General features: G+C 42.6%; 1 protein-coding gene across 4 annotated transcripts in view; it reads left to right on the top strand.

Moving 5' to 3' along the window:
• Window positions 1-22,889, top strand: part of LOC140469383 (centrosome-associated protein 350-like) — a 161,867-nt gene that overhangs the window by 90,886 nt on the left and 48,092 nt on the right. For all 4 annotated transcript variants that reach the window (XM_072565847.1, XM_072565846.1, XM_072565848.1 and 1 more), the window contains 9 exons: window positions 249-385; window positions 1,049-1,177; window positions 2,541-2,620; window positions 5,171-5,307; window positions 9,052-9,206; window positions 14,109-14,296; window positions 15,808-15,998; window positions 20,924-21,011; window positions 22,391-22,537. In XM_072565847.1, the coding sequence (XP_072421948.1) occupies window positions 249-385; window positions 1,049-1,177; window positions 2,541-2,620; window positions 5,171-5,307; window positions 9,052-9,206; window positions 14,109-14,296; window positions 15,808-15,998; window positions 20,924-21,011; window positions 22,391-22,537 (1,252 nt within the window). The remainder of the gene's footprint in view (window positions 1-248; window positions 386-1,048; window positions 1,178-2,540; window positions 2,621-5,170; window positions 5,308-9,051; window positions 9,207-14,108; window positions 14,297-15,807; window positions 15,999-20,923; window positions 21,012-22,390; window positions 22,538-22,889) is intronic.

Here is a 22,889-nt window from a genome sequence, read left to right as displayed (position 1 = left end):
ACAAAGTTGAGGTGAAAACATGGTTACTACCAAGGGAAAGCTGGAAAAACATTATTCAGGAGCAAGGATTAAAGAATATTGTCAATAAAGTTGGAGGAACATGGCAAGAGAATGGTCATGTGGAGCATAAACACCAACAGAGAACCACTGGGGATAAATGGCCTCTTTCTGTGTTGTACTTTTGAATTCAAGAGAAACAACTTCTAATAAGGAATAGCTGGTCAACAATGCTCTGTTTTGTAACATAGAACTTCTTGGGAAATGAGTGGAGTCCAAGATGCCAACAATTTGTCTCAGGCGCAGAAAAGTCAGAGACTGGGATCAGACTGGTCTCCATCCAGGACAGCCTCAGGATCAAAACAGATGGACAAAAGGAAGGATTCTGGTAGGAACCATTGGCATTTCTGCTTTTTTTAACAATGTCATGCCTGGGATTTAGGCATTTTTGGCTCAGCCAGCCTTTACTGTCTTCCCCTATTTGCCTTTGAGTAGATGATGGCCATGCAGGTACACCCACAGTGTTGACAGAACGAGTTCTGGGAGGTTGGCCCAGTGATTCTGAAGGGATGGTAACATGGTCAGGATAGTGTGTGGCTTGAGTGGAATTTGCAGGGTTGACATTCCCAGGACTGCTGTCATTTCCCTTCTCAGGTGGTGGGGGTCACAGGTTTGCAAGGTGCTAACTAAGGATCCTTATAAGTGTCAATAACAAGGGAGGCTATCACCCCCACTCACCGTCCAAATCTGAATGTTAAAGGAATCTTTATGTCAGTCTCACAGTGCGTGGGTGTGGAATTTCCTCCATTAAAAATAAATGGAAGCCTGGATTAAAGGCACATCACTCCTCCATGTTAATCTCTTAACCTTTGATCCTGTGAAGGACTGCATAATTCCTGTATTGGTTTCAAAGAGTTGAATTGTGAGTCAATGCAACACTCGGCTGTTCAAACTGTGCCAAACTGGAAATGTCAGTGACTGCTCTTACATCTCTGCCTGTTCACCAAGACACAATGTTTTGAATTTTGTTCCTTGTATTTTTCATTATCAGGCTACCACCATGACTTAAGATGCCAGCCAAACGCAAGTGACTGCTTGGAGATGAGGAAGGATTTCTCACTGACAGGAAAGTCCCATCGGAAGAAAAGGCAATTACAGGATCCACAGCAACTGTGCTTAGGTTGGGGAGAAGTTCAGTTACTATTGACTAAACTAAGAACTACAGAAGTGCACCACATAAAACACTTCTTGTTTTAGCGAAATTCTGGGTTGCTATTGTTTTTTTTAAAAAAATTACTAAGAAATTATCCATAAGAACAGGGAACCCTTTGAACCTGCCCCATCATCCAATAAGATCATGGCTGATTCTGATTTTAACCTCAACTCTACATTCCTGAGCATCCCTTGATAATCAAGAATGTATTTACCTCTGCCTTAAAAATATTTAATGCTTCTCCACTCACTGCTTTTTGAGGAAGAAAGTTTGTTGTGATTGGGACCAGGTGGATCTCATTGACCATGAGATCCTTGATTGAGGATGTTCACTTGGGCTAATCAGGGAGCCCTGGCTGACCAATACAGGCAGGAGATTCAGAATCTCTTCACTGACTCTGAGCTGGCTGGCCACAGCCAGTGTACTGTACACATGTAAATAAAGGATGACTTGGTGACAGGATACCAGCCTCTATGCAGTTATTCCAAATTTCAAAGACACTCAACCTCCTGAGAGAAAAATGTTTCCCTCTGCCTTCAATGGGTGACCCTTCAATTTTAACTATCATTATAACTTGCTTTCTGAAAGTGCAAAGTCATTTTCAACTATGGGCAAATACAGTATTTGAACCAGCTCCCTTTCCATACCAAGAAAGTCTGGATTTCCAAAATTACCAGCTAGACCTTTCTGTTAATGTTAATAATGTGCATAAGGACATTGTCAGGTAGGGTGTGATCTGGAACATACACGCTGCAACCTCTCCAAAGGAGCCCTGTGTTAATTTCAAAGCAGAGTAGAGTTGGATAATGGAAGAAAGTGAGGATTGCAGATGCTTGAGATCAGAGTCAAAGAGTGTGGTGCTGGAAAAGCACAGCCAATCAGGCAGGATCCAAGGAGCAGGTGAGTTGACATTTCGGGCATAAGCCTTTCCTGATGAAGAGCTTATGCCCGAAATGTCGACTCTCCTCCTTGGATGCTCCCTGACCGGCTGTGCTCTTCCAGCACCACACTCTCGACTCTAGAATTGGATTATCCTTGGTGAACATATTGAATATTTATCCTTCATTCAACATTACTGAAAACAGATTATCAGAACATAATTACATCACTCTTTTTGGGAGCTTGCTGTGCACAATTTAGTTGTCACATCTCCTGTTATTAGAACCACGACCATAATAAATAACAAACAGCACGAGCCATAAGGTGCCTCAGTAAGTCTTGATGTTGTCATAAATGATGCATAAGTACAAATCTTTTTTTGTATTGAGTTATGATTTTCACAAATGGCATCATCTTGCTATTTTAAATTTTTTGTGACCTTACTTTACAGCTATAGTTGAAGAGAACTATAACCTTGTGAGCACACCGTTTCCCAGAAGCTCTGCTGTCTCCTCAACACTGGACACAAGGGTAAGAATGTACGGAAAAATTTGGTCATGTTGACAGTACAGCTGGGAAATGCAGTGTTCTTCTGTTTGTTTCTCTTTTCACACTTCCCCTCTCTGCTCATTATGGGAATGATCACAAGGTTTTCCTTGAGCATCCAACTTCTTTGATAAAGTGTGCCTCAGCAGCAAGATCCACCCAAGTGTCATAATGTACCTACTGTGATATAGTGATAGCATCCCTAACTTTGAGCTATGAGACCTGGGTACAAATCCCACTTGTTTCAGAAGTGTATAATAACATCTCTGTGCAGCTTGATTAGAGAATAGTTTTTTTTTCCAACTGTGCCCTTTTTTTTTCTTCTGGAGCGCTGAGTTTCTCAAGAGTAAAATACTGTTGGCCCCATAATGCCTGCTTGAACCAGGCATATTGATTGATCCCTGTGATGTCTTCATTTTAGCTTGTGACTTTGGTATCTACAAACCTGTTGATCACCTTTAATCCAAATCTATCAGGACACATCATTAATCAGTTAAATAGAACAAAAAACTGCCAGAGGAAGTCGTGGATGCAGGTACAGTTACAATGTTTAAAAGACATTTGGATAAGTTCATGAATAACCAAGTTTGGAGGGATATGAGCCAAACGCCAGCAGGTGGGACTAGTTTAGTTTGGGATTATAATCATCATGGACTGGTTGGACCGAAGGATCTATTTCTATGCTGTATGACGCTGTAACTGTGGACGCTGAAGATCTGAAACAGAAACAGAAATTACTGGAGAAACTCAGCATGACTGGTTGCATCTGTGGAGAAAGCAGCTCACTTGACCTGAAACATAAACTCTGTTTCTCTCTCCACAGATGCTGCCAGACCAGTTGGGGTCCTCCCGCAATTTGTGTTTCTATCACTGGTCAGTCATTCAGATTCTGATATTCTTACCTTTCCCATCTAATGTTCTTTATGGAAAATATGTCAACTTGCTGTTAAAATGATGAGGAAACATGTTAGCCCTGACTTTCCTGTAATGAAACCTCTCACAGCAATGCTCTGTTTGTTCATTAGACTTGGTTATGCAGGTTTAGATTAGCTGATAGACAGATAGTTAGGCTAATGGGGCATCTGGGAACTTGGTGAGTGACAAGATCAACAGTTTATCTCCTTCACTGACCTGAGTAAAAGAATGAAACAGATGAAGAAGTGAGAATGAGGATGTATTCAACATTGGGACAGATACAGAAAGAACGAAGAGATCGAAAGCAAGACTGGAATTGAGAAAAGGAGGCACAAAGAAGATGGAAAGGAAAAAGAAGTATCAAATCGAAAATTATAATGTTTTGTGCAATGAACAGCACAGTTTGCAGTGCTGCTTGGTGACCTTTATAATTAACAGGATATTTCTCCTCACCAGAGGTTGTGTTGAATGTACACAACAATTGAGGAAAGATCAGGGGATTCTTTATTCCTTCAATTTATTTTCCCCACCTTGATTCCTGTCTCTTCATGTTTGATGGCTGAGCCATTAGTCCTCGAGTCATACAGCACTGAAACCAACCCTTCGGTTCAACTCGTCCATGCCGACCAAGTTTCCCAAACTAAACTTAGTCCCACTTGGCACATATACCTCTAAACATTTCCTATTCGTGTACCTGACCAAACATCTTTTAAAGGTAATTGTACCTGCTTCCAGCACTTCCTCTGGCTATTCATTTCACACACAAACCACACTGCGTGAAAAGATTGCCCTCAGGTCCCTTTTAAATCTTTCTCCTCTCATCTAAAAAATATGCCCCCTAGTTTTGAACTCCCCTGTCCTAGGGAAGAGACCTTTGCTATTTACCATATCAATGCCTCTCCTGATTTTATAAATCTCTATAAAGTGAGCCCTCAACCTCCTATGCTCCAGTTTATGCAGCCTCTCCTTAAAACTAAAAGCCTCCACTCCCAGCAACATCCTGGTCAATCTTTTCTGAACCATCTCCAATTTAATAATATCTTTCTTATAACAGGGCGACCAGAATTGTAAGCAGTATTCCAAAAGTGGCCTCATCAACGTCCTGTATAACCTCAACATTATACTTTCAACTCCTATAGTCAATGGTTTGAGCAATTAAGGCAAGTGTGCTAAACATCTTCCCAACCACCCTGTATACCTGTGATACAACTTCCAAAGAGCTATGTGCCTGAACCCCTAGATCTCTCTGTTCATCAACACTCCCCAGGGCCTGATTGTTAATTGTTTCAGTCCTGCCCATTTTTTTTTCCAAAATGCAATACATCGCATTTATCCAAATTAAACTCTATCTGCCACTGCTCAGTCTATTGGACCAATTGATCAAGATCACTTTGTAATGTTAGATAACATTCTTCACTGTCAACTGTACAATCAATTTTGGTGTTGTCTGCAAACTTACTTGCCATGCCTTCAATATTCTCATCCATGGCTTGGTGTCAGTTTTTGTTTGACTGTGCATCTTATGAAGTACCTTTGCACAGTGCTATATGAATGCAAGTTATTATTGTTTTCACCATATTCCAAGGAATGGTACTGAAGGTATGTGTTTCCTTTGTTCAGTCTTTGGACAGGTCTGGACTATCAACCAGCTCCAGGAAAACATCCACAAATGATTTGGGAAAGAGAAAGAAAGATCCTGTGACCCAGAGACTGCCTGAAATGATGAACGAACTCCAAGAGGAATCTGAGCAGTTAAGGTGGGGCAAGGGTTTCTGTTTGAAGCAGATGCTCAATTCGTTACTCACAGAACTGTGTCCCAGTTCTCTTTTCTAAATTGCAAGAAGGCCTGATCTGACGGCAAGACTTCACCGAGGCCAAAACGGACGGGAAGCGCTATTAGGCACAGAGTGGGAGATTTGAACATGAGGGCAGCCACAGGGGCTTGAGTGGTAGATGAGGTTCTGTGGTTTTGAGGGAAATTATGCTATTGTGTTCACTGAGGGGCAGTTTTCACTGAAATTACAATTGGGAAGCTGGTGGGATCGGGTGTGAAATCAGGTCTGGCTGATATTTTGCCTGATCCTATACTCTGAGGAATCAACTTCATGACTCCCAAGTTTGACACTCAGTGGCTGTGGGAATCAACAGATCCCAGACACCTCTCCAACACAACAATTATCATTCAGAGGAAATGATGGTGTCGTCAAATGTCACTGGACTCATAATCCAGAGTCCCAGACTAATGTTCTGGGGACATTGGTTTGAATCCCCACATTGCAAGATGGTGAAGTTTGAATTCAATTAAAACAAGTTTGACTTAAAAAAGCTACCCTAATGGCAGCCAGAGAACCATTGTTGTAAACATCCATCTACCTGGAAATGTCTAGCAGCAGAAAGGAAGCTCTCAGTAACCAAAGAGACTGTGACCTTGTCTTATAGATTTCACAAACCAGCTAAACAGCCTCTCTACACCTTTCCAGTGACGTTCTTGTTCGAGAATGTCATATGTCATATGTGGTGGCACAGTGGCTCAGTGGACAGCACTGTTGCCTCACAATGCCAGGCACCCAGGTTCAATTCCAGCCTCAGGTGACTGTCTGTGTGGAGTTTGCACATTCTCCCTGTGTCTGTGTGGGTTTCCTCCTACAATCCAAAAACATGCAGGTTAGGTGAGTCGGCCATGCTAAAGTATTATGTTAGGTGTATCAGTCAGGGGTAAATGTAGGAAAAGGAGTCTGGGTGGGTTACTCTTCGGAGGGTCGCTGTGGGATTTGTTGGGCCGAGGGGCCTGTTTCCACCTTGTAGGGAATCTAATGTTTTGATAAGATTGCCTCTTATTCTTCTTAACTGTTGAGGTCCAGACCTTTTTGGCAAACAGAGATGCCATCTGTTCCAAGCTGTTCATCTTGGTTCACTGAGAGCCAATCAGAGAGCTTAGTCAGGCTGATGACTTCCAGCGTTCATGACTGGTCACAATGGCACAAACCAATCAGCAATCTGTTGCCAGATGGATCTCACTCTGCACACAGACCCCGGTGCTATAGTGACTCATCTCTCCTCCTCTACCCACTACGCGCAAGGCAGCAGTGTGAACGCAACTGACAGCGAGTTCCAGGAGCTTTTCAAAGTTGCAGTAACTGCACTTAGTTTTGAGAAACTCCTTTTCCCATTTCATCCACACTCAAAGATACAGAGAAATAAAAGGATGCAGTCTTCACAAGGTAAATACTCAATAGCCAAATGCTGGGAAATGGGATTAAAAGTGGTGCTTATTGACAGGTGTGGACACAGTGAGCTGTAAAAGATTGCGCTATTCAACCCAGTATCTTCTCAGAGCATAACCCTCTCATTCCATATTACACCTCATCTTCCCACTTAAATTTGATGTAATTATTTCCTGCAACTAAGAAAGAGTTGAAGAGAACAAAACTCTTGGAAAAGTGTTGCAGGGAATGGGGTGGAACATTTCATCCGTGTCTCCTTGTTCTCCTGGTTTAGTGTGATTTATTTCAGCAGCTTTGCAAGCTATTTGTCCCTACACATCTGTCACCTTGAGTGCACTGGAGAGGGACCTTTACACCATGTCTCTGTTTGTCCTTTCTTCAAAGGAGCTGTTTTTCACTTTAAGGTGAAATTAGATCTCTTTTATCCGGAATCACTGAGCTTGAATCGCTGTCAGCTGTGCAGAGATGGCAGGATTAATGACATCACAAGGAGGTTCAGTCAAAATCATAGAGCACCCTCCGGTCAGAAGTGGCAATGTTTGCAGATAATTGTACAATGTTCAGCACTGTTCATAACTCCACAGATACTGAAGCAGCCAGTGTTCAAATGCAACGAGAGCTGGTCAAAACCAGGTTTGAGCCGAAAAGTGCCAAGTAACATTCGTGCCACACAAATGTCAGGCAATGACCATCTCCAACAAGACAGAATCTAACCATCGTTTCTTCACTTCAATGGCATTATCATCATTGAAACGCCCCCTATAACATCGACACCCCGCGGATTGCTCTTGACCAGAAACTGAACTGGACTAGCCATATAAGTACAGTCATTACGAGGTCAGGTCAGAAGCTAATAATCCTGCAATGAGCAATGAACCTCCTGATTCCTCAAAGCCTGTCCACCATCTCACAGGCACAAATCAGCCGTGTTTTGGAATGCTCTCTATTTTGCCTGCATGAGTACAATTCCAACAACTGTGAAGAAGCTTGACAGCTTAACATCTAGCACAAGCAGCTGGCTTGTTTAGCACATCGACTAACGTGCTCCACCACCAACGCTCAGCAGTGTGCACTATCTACAAGATGTATTGCAGAAATTTACCAAAGATACTCAGACAGTGCCTTCCAAACCATGACACTAGCATCTAAAAGGATAAAGGAAGCAGATATATAGGATTGCCACCATTTGCAAATTCCCCTCCAAGTCACACACTGTCCTGATTTGGAAATATATCACTATTCCTTCAATGTCACTGGGTCAACACTCTGGAAGTCTCATCTTAATGGTATTGTGGATGTAGCTACATCAAATGGTTCAAGGAGGAACCTCACCACCACCTTCCCAAGGACAACTTGGGATGGGTAATAAATACTAGCCAAGCCAGCAATACCCATATCACATGAATGAATAAAAAAATTCAACAAAAGAATGCCACAATCACTCGATCACTGTATCCAACTGCCATAGTCCCAGGATTTGATTCCAGGAATCTTACCCCTCAAAACAATTTTTTAAATTCATTTGTGGGACTTGGGCGTCACTTGGGCCAGGAATTATTGCCCATCCCCAGCTGCCCTTGAACTGAACGGCTAGCTTGGCCATTTCAAAGGGTGGTTGAGAGTCAACCACATTACTATGGGTCTGGAGTGACGTGTAGGCCAGACCAAGTAAGGATGGCAAATTTCCTTTTCCCTGCAGGACTTTAACTAGCCAGATGGGTTTTTCTCACAATTAGGCAATGGTCATCCATGAAATATCATATCATATCTTCATTTTCCATTCATGGAATGTGGGTGTGTCTGGTATGTATTGCCTGGAGGAGGTGATGGTGAGCTGTTTCCTTGAACTGTTGCAGTCTTTATTGAATACTGTTGGTCACTCAGTGTTATGACCTTCCTGACACTAGTTCTAAATTTGCCTTGTAGTACTTTGATCCTTATCCTTGTATTATGGATTTAAGTATTGATCTGAATGTACCTTTTCAACACCTTTTACTGTCAATTCCTCACAAGCCTTAAAACACCGATTTTCTCTTGCATTCTCTCGCATGTTAGACCCCTGCTACCCAAGGTCAACCTTGCAATTTTTCTGTCTCTCATCCCTAGCATTTAAGTAGTATTGTGTGTTGGAAGTATGCTGGAGTTACTGAGAGATGTGTTGGAGATATAGCAGAACTATATCAGAAGGGCTGAGACTTTTCAAACCAAGTGTGTCCTGAATTTAAAAAAAACTACCTAAAGTTTTCTTTATTCCCTTCCTATCCTGCCTTCTCCAAGGTTCAACTCGAAGGCACACAATTCACTGAAAGAAAACTCATCATTGGAGCTGAAGGTGTCCCCCAGAATGACCCCAGTGATAACTGAGACCAGCAACTGTCTGAGGAGCAACACAAAGAGGAGAGTGGATGTAGATATTTCACTGGACAGAAAAGGTACAGTTTATGGTCAAGTAACCTGAAATTTGTTTCTCCCTTCTTTATGTCCTGTGTGCTCTGTCATGTATTAGTGCTTTGAAAAGTATCACGTTGTATGTATTATTCACTCATAGTTACCATAGCATTGTACCAGCAGAGGGAGTCTGATTTCAGAATGAAACAACCTCTCGGCTTCAAAGTAATTCTACATTTGTGCATAACAACAATCCTCTGAAATCACTGAATGTATAATTGTTTGGAGAGGAAATGTCTATGTTCAGCTAACCTGCATGATGTAAGCTATACTGGTGGCTATCTTGAGCTTATCAGGATGATCCAAGTATTTGGATAATTACTGTTGCAGTGTTTTTCCTGAAAACTTATTTCGATGCATGAGGTAGGCAGACAGAGAGACATTAGCTCAGGTGAGGTGATCAGCAGGTGAAACCTGGGGTTGAAGCTATCACACTGGAGCTGTGTTTCTCAGCAGTAACTTCTGCTTACTTTTTTGGAAAGTTTTCAGTTAACATAAAACATGCCCCTCTCCTGTGACTTTTCAAATATAACCTTACACCAATTGGCATGTCACTTGTTTGACATGAATTCCCATGGGGTCCCTGCAACCTTCAGGACTCAGTATCAAGTTCATTAACGTTACAGCCTGAACATCTTCTTAGGAAGCACTTCTGCACACAAAAGGCGGTAGATATTTGGAACTCTCTTCCACAAATGGCACTGAATGCAGGATCAGTTGCTCATTTTATATCCGAGATAGATAAATGGTTGTCACGCAAAGATGTTGAGGAATATCGACCAAAGGTGGATATGGGATCTCATTGAATAGTGGAACAGGCTCAAGGGGGTGAATGGCGTACTCCTGTGGGTGGCACGGTGGCACAGTGGTTGGCACTGCTGCCTCACAGTGCCAGAGACCCGGGTTCAATTCCTGCCTCAGGCAACTATCTGTGTGGAGTTTGCATATTCTCCCTGTGTCTGCATGGGTTTCCTCCAGGTGCTCCGGTTTCCTCCCACAGTCCAAAAATGTGCAGGTTAGGTGAATTGGCCATGCTAAATTGCCCGTAGTGTTAGGTGAAGGAGTAAATGTGGGGGAATGGGTCTGGGTCCATTGATCTTCGGACGGTCAGTGTGGACTTGTTGGGCCAAAGGGCCTGTTTTCACACTGTAAGTAAGTAATCTGTACTAATCTAGTAATCTATACTATGTTCCGAGATGGGTCTTCCCTGTCCGCTCTATCTTCCCAAGCAGAGAGGTCAGTTACCCAGGGGCACAGGTGGTTGTTTGAAGGATTAGAAGGGATCTGAAGGAAAACCCTTTCACCCTGTGTGTCTGGAGTTTGCTGCCCAGTTTAATGGTTGAGACAGAGCTGTGAACTCATTTAAAAGAAACCTTGAACTGCCCTTGAAGAGTTGGTATCTGCGATATTATCAATCTAGTGCTGGAAGGTGGGAATAGAATGGACAGCCTGTGCAGACACAATGGGCTGAATGGCCTCTTTCCACGCAATAACCTTGCTGTAAAAAGTGAGGAAACATTGGAGCCAAGTGGTTCAAGGACAGGACTGCAAGTGGAGAAGGCTCCTAAGTCTCTAGCTCCAGTTCCCCAATGGCCCCCTGGAGTGGTTTCCTCTCCAGCTGCTTTGCTTGTTGCCTCAACAGCTGTAGCTCTCTCAGTGGTTCCTGTGAGGCCATCGGCTCCATCCTTTGAATGGACCAGCAGTGCAGAAGGGCATTTACCTTCCTTCAATGGTGACGCAACAGAACATTCTGGCAACTCTCAGTCCAGCTACATCGCTGTGGAGAATAGCAGCGTCAATGCCTTCACACCTGCTTCCATAGAAAACACCACACTAGAGATGCTGGAGATCTGAAACAAAAACAGAAAAATAGCTGGAGAAACTTCAACAGGTCCAGCAGCATTTGCAGGGAGAGAGAGGGTTAACGTTTCAGGTCCAGTCACCCTTCTTCAGGACTGACAGCAACTGGGAGAGGGTGAGCGGGAGGAGGAGTGAGAGGATAGGCAAGGATGGAGCCCAGAGAGAGAAAGAAAGAATGACAGTTAGGGTGACAAAGGGATGGATAATAGTGAGCCAGGGAGAAAGAGAATCCAATAGTGGCGGCCATAAGTAGGTGAAAAGGGGTTGGCAGTGTTGAAAGCAGCCCATGTTGTGACAGAGCCCAGGATGTGGGAGTAGGTAAAGGATATAGAAGAAGGTGTTCACGTTCTGGTTGGATAGCTTTCTTCTGATGTCTATTGAAATGGAGCGGTCTGCTGTCTGGTTTAGAGATTGAGTCTCCACATTCACTTCCAGTCCTACTGAACATTCCCAATGTTTTCTGTTTTTATGTCAGAATTTCAGCATCTGGAGTATTCTGCATTACTCTATAACAAACTGCTCTACCCACCAACAGCATGATTTTGCCTTTGCCCTTGCCAACAATAATCTCAACCTTTGTAAGCTGATGACTTTCTCCTCTTTCTTTAAGAAACCGTTTATCTTAAAAAGAGCTCACAATGGTTACATTTGGAAAGTCTTTGTGCTGTCCATCCATAATTCCATCGGGAAGGTGTCAATCTGATTACTGGAGGGACTTCATTCATTTTGTATTCCTACGCTCGGTTTTCCATCGTGCAGGATAACAACCCGTCTTTGATTTTCTCTCCTTCTCCTTCTGGTGGAGAGCTCCTGCACCATCAGGAATGAGTACTATCATTGTCAGTAATCTCCATGCTCTTGTGTAGCTTTTTCCAGAAAGTCTGTTCCTCCAGTTCAATAAAAACAAACAATAGTGCATCCTGGAAGTCTGAAACAAAAGCAGAAATTGTGGTGAGAGAGACAGTTAATGTTTCAAGTCTAATTACACTTGGCCTCATGTTCTGAGTTCTGATGATGAGTCACTGGACTCGAAACATTAACTTGCTGTTTTCTCCCCACAGTAGTTGCCAAACCAGTTGAGTTTTTCCAGCCATTTCTGTTTTCTTGTCTTCAGTTCATCTGCCATCATAGAACATTGAACAGCACAGTACAGGCCCTTCGGCCCTCGATGTTGTGCCGACCTGTGAAACCAATCTAAAGCCCATCTAACCTACAGTATTCTATTATCATCCATATGTTTATCCAATGGCCATGTAAATGCCCTTAACGTTGGCGTCCATTGCTGTTGCAGGCAGGGCATTCCACGCCCTTACTACTCTGAGTAAAGAACCCACCTCTGACATCTGCCCAATATCTATCACCCCTCAGTTTAATCCTGGCTGTCACAATGGTATTGGAGTTATCGACAGATTCGCAATGATCAATTTCCATCAATGAGTCTAGGACAGACCCTGATGTGAGGTGAGGATTCCACTCTCGCCATCCCTCCCATCTGTCCCAGTGGGGAGAGTTTTGGGAACAAGTCCTCCCAAGGTCATTTGACACTGGCCACATGTCATTACAGAATCACAAAAGTGTTACAGTGCAGAAGGAGGCCATTTGGCCCATTGTGCCTGTACCATATCATGTGTCTCAAGTTGCTCGTACAGAGGTTCCCAAAATATATCTGAGCACATGAAATAGGGGCAGAATTGGACCATTCAACCCTCTCAAGCCTGCCTGTCCATTCAATAATATCATGGCTGATCTACTTGTGTTTCAAGTTATGCATTCCCACGTACGACCCATAATAACCCTTGATGCCCAAAATGCTACGTCTCAAGGAAACCAAATAGTTAGCATCTGAATGAATCAATATTATCCGATCCCATCATCTTCCCAGGTAGCCTGCTTCAGAGATTCCATTTTTGCTCACTGGAATAGATTAGTTTTTTTTTAAAGATTAGATTCCCTACAGTGTGGAAACAGGCCCTTCAGCCCAAATCGACCCTCCGAAGAGCAACCCACTCAGACCCATTTCCCTCAGACTAATGCTCTTCACACTATCAGCAATTTAGCATGGCCAATTCACCTGGCCTGCGCATTATTGGACTGTGGGTGGAAACCAGAACACCCAGAAGAAACCCACACAGACACAGGGGAGAACTTGCAAACTCCACACAGTCACCAGAGACTGGAATTGAACGTGAATCCCTGGTGCTGTGAAGTACAGTGCTAACCACTGAGCCACTGTCTTGTCCCATAAGATTTCTGTTTATTAGTTTTGAATTTACCTTCTTTCAAACACAGTCCATATCCTCTGCTTGTGTAGTTCTGGACAAGGGTATCCTGAAAGTTTTTAGGGTCCACGCTCTGTAAAAGTAACAATGTTTTTGATAACATTATACCTAAGTTCGATTTTCAGACAAAAGAGCAGGATTAAGCAGAGTCAGCCATTTTCAACCCCTTTCTTTCACTACGGACTGCCTTAATATAGCCTGAAATTCTCAGACTCAATCCTCTGACCCTACCTCTCAGGACCTTTGTCTATATTATCCAAAATTAGAAATAAAATAAAATAAACTGAAACAGTGCAAAATTAAATGACGCTGTTAAAACTGCCTACTTATAGTGGTATGGATTGTACAATGTTTGCGTGGCATAATTGTTTCATTTTGGAACAAAAAATTTATCCTGCATTTCCTGTAATTTTCACATTGCTCTGTAAATTGTGCAGACCCCTTTAGGGATGCATAGATCCTGGGGAGGCCTGGCTGGAAAGGCTGTGATACCAGTGGATTGAAACGACCACCAAACACCACCTCATAATTTGTAATATTGATGCCTATAATTGTTAGAAACTTTGTTTCCTCCTTTTTATTAGGCACTTGGGAGGCTCCAGTTTTTTCAGATTAATCTCTCTCCCAAGTGTCTGCAAGTTGCATCTGTTGACTCTGATCAATATGGTTGGAAGCCAGTTCTTGACAAGTAGCAGATAGACCTGTCTGTCTATGTTCAGTGACCAGAACGATTCTTTACAACTGTAGAATCGGTCTTGGGAAGCACCCACACATCATTCGCTGATGGGATGTTGGTGAAGGATACATTAGTAGAACAGTCCTTTTGGTCCCTGCTACCTTCCGAGAGTCACTGGAGACGGACTATGGAAAGTAAAAAGAAGTCACAGCCTGGAGATGAATTTGTGCAGAATGCAACGGACGGTCCTTTTGGAAAGGTAATTCCAACATAGGAAATAGGAGCAGGAGTAGGCCATTCAGCCCTCAAGTCTGCCCCTCCATTTATCCTCCTAGAGGAAGGATTGGCCTAGTGGTGTTATCAGTAGATTGTTAACCCACAGTCCTAGGTAATGTTTTGGGGATCCATGTTTGAATCCTGAATTTGGATTCAATAAAAATTTGGAATTGAGATTCTTGATGACCATGAATTGATTGTTGAAGGAAAATCCATCTGGTTCTCTTAATTTCCTTTAGGGAAGGAAACCTTACCTTGTCTGGCCTCCATGTAACTCTAGACACACAGCAAGGACTCTCACCTGCCCTCTGGGCAATTAAGGCTGAGCAATAAATGCTGGTGATGCCATCATTTCATGAATGAATTTTTAAAATAATCCTCTGCTTCCCTTGATATCCAGAAGGCAATCAATTTCTGTCATGAGCTTGCTCAATGATTAAGCTTCCAGAGGCCTCTGGGGTAGTACATTCCAAACCTTCACTGCCTTCTGAGTGAGGAAATTCCTCCTCGTCTCTTCCCAGAATGGTCTGCCTTTAATTCTGGGTCCCCTGATTCTAGAATCTCTACAGTGCAGAAAGAGGCTTTGGCCTATCAGGTCTGCACTGATCCTCTGAAGAGCATCCCACACAGACCCACCCATTCCCCATAACTCTGCATTTCCAGTGGCTAATCCATCTAACCTGCACATCCCTGGACACTACAGGGCAATTTCCTACGGCCAATCGATCTTCCCGGCACGTTTTTGGACTGCGGGAGGAAACCGGAGCACCTGGCGGAAACCCGTGCAGATACGGGAGAATGTGCAAACACCACACAGACAGTCACCTGAGACTGGAATCAAATCCAGGTCCCTGGTGCTATGAGACAGCAGTGCTAACCACTAAACTGACCATGCTGCTAGACTGCACTGACCCCACCACCCTGAGGTTCTATTTGACATCAGTCCTGCTGTGCTCTGGAAAACTTGAGGTCACCTCTCAGCAGCACTGAATTGTTATCACATTGTTGTGTGTCTGGAGTCAGAAAGAGGCCATTCAGCCCATCATTCCCACACCATCTTGTTTAATGAGCATCGTTACCAAGTACCGATCTCCTGCTTTTTCCCCATGCCCTTGTACATTATTTTTATCAAAGTGCTCCCCCTTTTGAACGCCTCAATCGAACGTGCCTCCACCACAATTCCAGACCATGCATTCCATTATAAATTAACTCCGGGAGAACACAGGCCCCAATTTCTTCAATCTCTCCTCAGAAACCGGAGTAGAATTAGATTTTCTTTTCATTCAGACATCATGAGATGTCAAAATGGTCGAAGAGCCTTGGGATGTTCTGCTCATGGAGGTGCTACACAAATGCAAATTGCTGCTGTCCTTTGAAAAGTAATATCGTCCATTCAATGGTCTAAGTGAGAATATTGAGGTGCTGGTTACCGCCTGTTGACCTTATTGAGATGGTGCTGTTTGGGAAGATGAGGATGTTGTTATTCATTCCCAGTGGCAGGAATCAGGAACGTCTATCTTTGGCAGCCAGGATGCTTTCAGCCGGTTTACGCTTGAGATGGCTCAGCAATACCTCAAGGAAGAGGAAGTTCGAGCCAGACACCAGGCAGCTCTGTTTCGACTGAGGGAGAGAGCACTGAGGGAGAAAACCCAGGCTGAGTTGGCCTGGTTGGAGCATCAGAAAACGTGAGCCCCCTTTTTAAGATAAATTCTACATTTTGATGAAATCTTGGGTCATGCAGGGGTGGGAGATTTTTTAAAATTATATATTCTTTCATGGGATATGAGAAGATTTTGCCAGGCCAGCAACTGTGCCCATCGTTGTCCATGTTGGATGATTGCCTTTGAACTAAGTGGCTTGCAAAGCCATTTCATAGTCAACCACATTGCTATGAGTTTGGAGTCACACATAGATAGTGCTTGCCTGGTGGTGTTATCACTGGATTGATCATCCAGAGATCAAAGTAATGCTATGGGCACTTGGGTTCAAATCTCACTACAACATATCATCAAATTTGCGTTCAATAAGAATCTGGAATTAAGAGTCTAATGCTTGGGAAAAATGCCATCTGGTTCACTAATGTTCATTAGGGAACAAAGCTGCCACCCTTACCTGGTCTGGCCTACACGTGACTCCACACACACAACAGAGTGGTTGACTTCTGCCCTCTGGGATGGGTAGACATCAGTGTCAGTGACGCCCTCATCCCATAAATGAAGGTTTATTTTTTTTTAAATAGGCTAAACTGGATAAGGTTGACAAGTATTCTTCCCTGTAGCACTAATAAACCAGGTAGCTTTTTGACCATGTGGATTCCATACCCACAGAAATATGGTTGAAAAAATAGGCAAGAAGGTAACAACACCTCTATAGGTCAAGTGTTCATGTGTAAAAGATAGAAGGGGCTTACTTCTCACAGTCCCCTTGATTTCCTTTTGGCAAGATCTGAGTGCTGTTGGTCAAAGGTCTTTTGAGTAGGTTTCAAATTCAACTGGGAAACAGTTAGGAACCTTGATATTTGAAACTTGCAGACTTCAGAAATACTTCAGTACAACAGAGAGAGAGGGCATTTCCTTGCAAACCTTTCCAGCAACTGCCGGATTTCTTTCAACTTCCACTTTTCAATAGAGACAGAATTTGCTACTTCCAGCTCGGATGTCTTTTTTCAAGCTACAAGTCTGTGACAGAACAGATAACCAAACATTCTGAGGCTGTTCTTAGTCAACCTTCAGCACAAAGCCTCTTCCAAAACTCAGTCTATACATCTTGCAATTCAGGCCATAAACACAATGGCTTACCTCCCTTTTAAGAACTTTACTGGACACTGTCTTTCAAAGTTACTGGCTTTTTCAGTGATCAGAAAATGACTCAATTTTCTTGGATTCCAAGACATCACACTGTAAACCTTTTGCAGCCCAATAATTGTCCTAATTTTCTATTTTCCAAATCTTAGAATCCATAAATATGGATGCCTCCATCCCCAAGAAATGAATTGCCATTCTAGATTACAACATAAACTTTACACATTTAACAACAAAACACAAATATAAGTACATTAATTACATTCATTCGCTCTTCATACAGGATTTATACAATTTCTTACGATACCTTTTAAATCTCCAAATATTACAATATCATTATATTCTTGATCACGGTCTGCATTTATCTTACCTTTCCCAGCAATGTGAATAATTCTTCTAAGGTTGAATTAACAAGCTGCATCCAAATATCCTAGCATTTAAATATCTCTGCAAAAGCCAAGGGATCATGGTCAGTCAGCATTAACATTCCTTTGTGGTTGTGACAGACATAAACTTCAAGTTGTAACAGAATCAGTAACAATCCTAGCATCTCTTTCAACTTTTAGTTATTTCTTTCGCAGAGATTTAGTTTCTTAGAAAAATACCCTTACTGTTTCATCTATCTGTGAAAGTTAAAAAAGTCACACAACACCAGGTTATAGTCCAACGGGTTTATTTGGAAGTACAAGCTTTCAGAGCGTTGCTCCTTCGTCAAATAGCCAGCTACCTAACAAAGGAGCAGTGCTCTGAAAACCTGTACTTCCAAATAAACCTGTTGGACTAAATCTGGTGTTGTGTGATTTTTAACATTGTCCACCTCAGTCCAATACCAGCATCTCCACATTATCTCTTTGTCAGAGCAACTCTCCTAATCCTAATCTTTTCCTTCGCTCCATAGCCTGCAAACTCTGTCTCTTTAGATAATGAACCAATTTTCTATTGAAAGTCACAATTGAAGCTGCCTCCAGCACATCCTCAGGCAATACATTCCCAGTCCTGGCCACTTGTTCATGGGTGTCTCTGAAGTAGGGAGGGTGAAAGCACCAGGCCTTTTGGGAGAATGGCCTGTTGCTGAAGTGTAAAAATTCTGGATAATTCTCCAGACGTGGGTTTGCTCGCATCCAGAATCTACATCCAGAACCTCAACCTGAGCTACGGATAATTCTCTGTCGATCAGTACCTCGTGATAGAGAGTAGGGGAAATGATCACTGGAGTGCAGGGGGAGGATGAGGTGGAAGATTGAGGTAGGAGGTGGAGTGCCAGGGGAATGAAGAAGCTTTATCATGCTGGGGTGGCATTAGTTCAGAAAGCAGGGGCATGGATGGAGCATCGCAGGTGGTTTTAGTGCTCAGGAAAGGGGTAATTCCAGGCCCCAAAAGGGTCACCCCAGTTTTCTGGCACTTAATGCCCTCAGTTGCAGGAACCCTCTTTTATTTTTGTTCATGGGATGCAGGCATCACTGACCGGGCCAGCATCTATCACCTCAAGCTTCACTGCTCTTGTGAAAGTGGTGGTGAACCATCTACTAGAACTGCTGGTGGTCTACCCCAATGTGTTCAGGAGGGGATGCCAAGATTTTGATCCATTTGGACAGTGAAAGACAATGATATAGACTCAAGTCAGGATGGTGTGATATTAACTATTTTGTTAGATAAGATGCAATATAATGGGAGGCATCGGTCTTGTCCATGATACTTATAGCTCCAGGTTGGTTAGCTCCATTATCTACACAGCTAGAATGTTGTGCAGAATAATGGCAACCCCTGTGCCAGTTATGGTAGTCCTTGGAGTCCCCCTCTGGGCCTTACACTATGATTCATATTGTGTGTTTTAGAAAGGGATTTAGACAATTCAGAATGGTTCAATTTGGTTGAACTCCCCTCATTTAAAGTTTTAAATTAACCTCTGCAAACTCTGTAGTTTAGATCCTTCAACTTTAAAAGAGATACACCATTGGGCAAGACCAGGACACTGAGTTAATGAATAATATCAAACTTGACTGATCATAATGGAACAAAATTATACAGTAATCTAATAGATCAAGACTATTTGAGTAATGAACAAAGGAGTTACCATAAATCTAAAATGGGCTTCAATACTGAATACAAAATCCAGTTTGTTGAGAGGAAACCCTTCCCTTCCTCAAAACAAAATGCCTTTAGTTTTGACAATGACAGACTGTCCCCAAAAACTCAGTCAAATTGAATCCTAGCCTGAGGCAGAATGACACTTCACCTACCATGGATTCTTGGGAATTCTCAGGAATAGCACTGTGGACCCTTCTTTTATACTCCTTACAGCATTAACCACCAGTAATTAAAACGTATTGTTGAAATCCAGTTTGGTAATAATGTGGTATTGATTGGTTTGATTGGATCTGAATTTGTACATATGTAGTCTCTTACCCTAAATGAAGTTTCATGGATGTTCATCTTATCTTAAAATAAGCAAACAATGCTTCATAAACAGTGTTCCGTCTAAATTTCTAACTGACCCACATGTGACAGGGACTTTCAGAGATGGGAATCAATGCCGTGATCAACTGATTGCCCTACACGGAATATCAGAGCAGCTGCACACACTCACAACTTAGAGGGAACATTGATCATAAATTGTATTTTTGCAATTTGTTTATTGTGGTGGTCAGTCGTTGAAAACGTTCTAGCAGGCTAGCTGTCAGACTGCCAATATACTTTAACAAAAGAATGCATATTTATTAAAGAAAATTTTTTATAAAGTTGCATGTTTTAAATAAATAGCAATTCAGTAGGATCTTAACATAAACAGGTAAAGTTAAGGTTCAACTCTATTCTCAGCAATATTCTTTACAGATACTCAAACCGAGGGAGCTATCGTTATTTTAAGATCACTTACTCAACTGCACATTTAGCAGGTGTGACCCAGACTGACTGATTGACCTAGCTGGCTGTCATTCTTGGACGGCTGAAAAGTATTTCTCCAGCTCTGATGACCGAGATGCTTCTTTCCAGCTCTGATGATCTGAAGGTTTCTTTCGAACTCTCACAGCTTGAAGACTTCTCCGAACTACATTCTTATAAGCTGGAGATGTTGACAAACTAAACTTTCATAGCTTGGATAATTCTACAAAATTAAAAGCTGCCCTTGATCATCTGAACTCAGCTTGCTTCTGACAAATTGTTTTTATAAATAATTTGCATTTAACTTCCCAGGTAGATTGCTAGTCACTTAACCTAAGTCACATGTTTTTTTGGAAAGACTGTTTTAACCTCTCTGATCAGAAATATTGATCTTCTTTTCTCTTCTCTTTTTTTAAGAAGTCCCCTCCAAAGAATTGAAACCAAAACCCATTTACCTCTACTTTAGAAACCAAACTCCTAAATGATAATAATGTATTATAAAACTCCATCACATAATATTGAGGCTAGCTGGTTACTACTCAGAATTTAGTTGGTCAATGTTTTGAGATTGTTGGTGGAACTGTGTGACAGCACAAAATAGCTTCTTTCAAAAATAATGTATTGGAACAAAATGGCCTCTTGGACCCGTTAGAATAGCAAAATATGTGTTTAGGAAAAAAAATCTCTAAAATTGACCAGTTTAGACAAACTAACTCATAAATCTAAAATATAAAGGCCAAATTAGTTACAATGGAGTGAGTGTTCCTTCTTCAGCTATTGAATCAATTCTGCATCTCTAATAGAGAGAGAAGGCAACTCCAGCCCTGCCAGAACTCTGGCTAATTACCTAACCAGATATATGGGCGCAGATTATCATTTGCAGGTAAAGAATATTTAATACGCTTCCACTGAATTGATTGGTTTCATAGACATCTTCGGGACAAAGGACAAGATGACAAAATGCCAGCCATTGTCCAGAAGCAGCGGGAGATCCTGATGAAGCTACAACAGGAGAAGGTGAGAAAAATTGGGAAGTCTCTTTTTTCCTTCATGAACGATCATTCCCTCTCCCCTTTCCAGTCCCTTGTCTCTTGTCCCCTCTTTACTCCTTCTTTTCTTCTCCCCCATTCTTCTTCCTCGCCTCTCTCTCTCACCCCTCTCTTTTGCTCCTCTCTCTCTCTCTCCCCTCCCCTCTTTCTCTGTCAGATAGTTGAGTGTCTTTGGAACTCCTTACCATAGAGAGCTTCAGGGGCAGTGTCCTTGTGTATATTTAAGGGTGAAATAGATAGATCCTTGGTCAGTTGGGGAATCAGCGGTTACAGAGAAAATACCGGAAAGGAGGTATGAAGAATGTCGGATCTGCCATTGAATGGTGGAGCAGGCTCAAGGAGCCAAATGGCCTACTCACATTCCTATTTCTTATATCTTACGGATACATGGAAATTAGCAGTCACATTTGGAAATTCACTTGGTCAAAGTCATTTCAGTCATCTCTAGGCTAAAGCTGGTGGTCATCACATTAATCATAGACGAGTAATAAAATTTCTATTCACAAGCATAGCCTTATCACCCCGCCTCCCCCGCCCCGACTCACAAGATTTGTGGGTTCCTCTCCCACTGCTGACGGCTGAGCACAGGCCCCAGGCTGACATTCCAGTGCAGTCTGAGGGAGTGCTGCACTGTCAAAGGGATTGCCTTGATGAGAAGTTGAATTGAGGTCTGTCCTCTCAGGTGGCGGTAAAAGATCTCATGATTGATGAAGAGCGGTGGTGTTCTTTCCATTGTCCTGTGTAATATTTATCCCTCAATTCCACCTCAACAGAACAGATTAACTGATATCATCTCATGACTGTTTGTGGGATCTTGCCGTACAAAAATTACCTGCATCTTTCCACACTTCAACAATGACTGCACTTCGAAAATACTGGATTAGTGGTGCTGGAAGAGCACAGCAGTTCAGGCAGCATCCAACGAGCAGCGAAATCGACGTTTCGGGCAAAAGCCCTTCATCAGGAATAAAGGCAGTGAGCCTGAAGCATGGAGAGATAACTCCTCTAGCTTATCTCTCCATGCTTCAGGCTCACTGCCTTTATTCCTGATGAAGGGCTTTTGCCCGAAACGTCGATTTCGCTGCTAGTTGGATGCTGCCTGAACTGCTGTGCTCTTCCAGCACCACGAATCCAGTATTTGCTTTCCAGCATCTGCAGTCATTGTTTTTACCTGCACTTCGAAAATGTCAAGTGCTTTAGATTATCCTGAGATAGTGAAAGTTTCCATTTAAATGCTTTGTTCATGACTTTGTTTTTTGCTTCTTGCATGGTCCAGCTTCTGTCTGGATGCCAATGCGTGTATCACAGTGATCTGTCCTGACTTTGCTTCTCCATTCCTGTGCCCAGGCAGAGATCAGGCATCTCCAGAATGTTTACAAAGCAGCCCATCAGGAGAGGAAGCTGCTCCTAAAACAGCAGCAAGAGATCTTCAGGATTCATCAGACAACTGCACACCTCCAGTGCCAGTTAGATAGATCAGCAATGGATCCCCAGGTAAGAGGAAAAAAGACTTTGTTACTTTTGCAAATCCAACTGTTGCAAAAGTTCTCCTGATCAACTTCCATTCTTCATTGAGTTCAACTGTTACAAAACTCTACTTCTCCACAACCCAACCTATAACAAGCCTCACTTGCCTATCACCTTTGAGCTCATGGACCTAAACTAGTTTCAGGGGTGCAGTTCAGTTATCTCAGTTGGCTAAAGAGCTGTTTTGCAATGCAATATGATACCAACAGTGAGGGTTCAAGTCTCACACTAGCTGAAATTGCCATGAAGAATTCTCAACTTTTCCCACTACCTGAGGCATGATAACCCTCAGGTTAAAACACCACCTGTTGTCTCTGTC

The sequence above is a fragment of the Chiloscyllium punctatum genome, chromosome 49, assembly GCF_047496795.1.
Source record: "Chiloscyllium punctatum isolate Juve2018m chromosome 49, sChiPun1.3, whole genome shotgun sequence".
NCBI lineage: Eukaryota > Metazoa > Chordata > Chondrichthyes > Orectolobiformes > Hemiscylliidae > Chiloscyllium > Chiloscyllium punctatum.
Note: the sequence above shows the minus strand (reverse complement) of the source record. Positions and strands in the feature narration are given on the sequence as shown.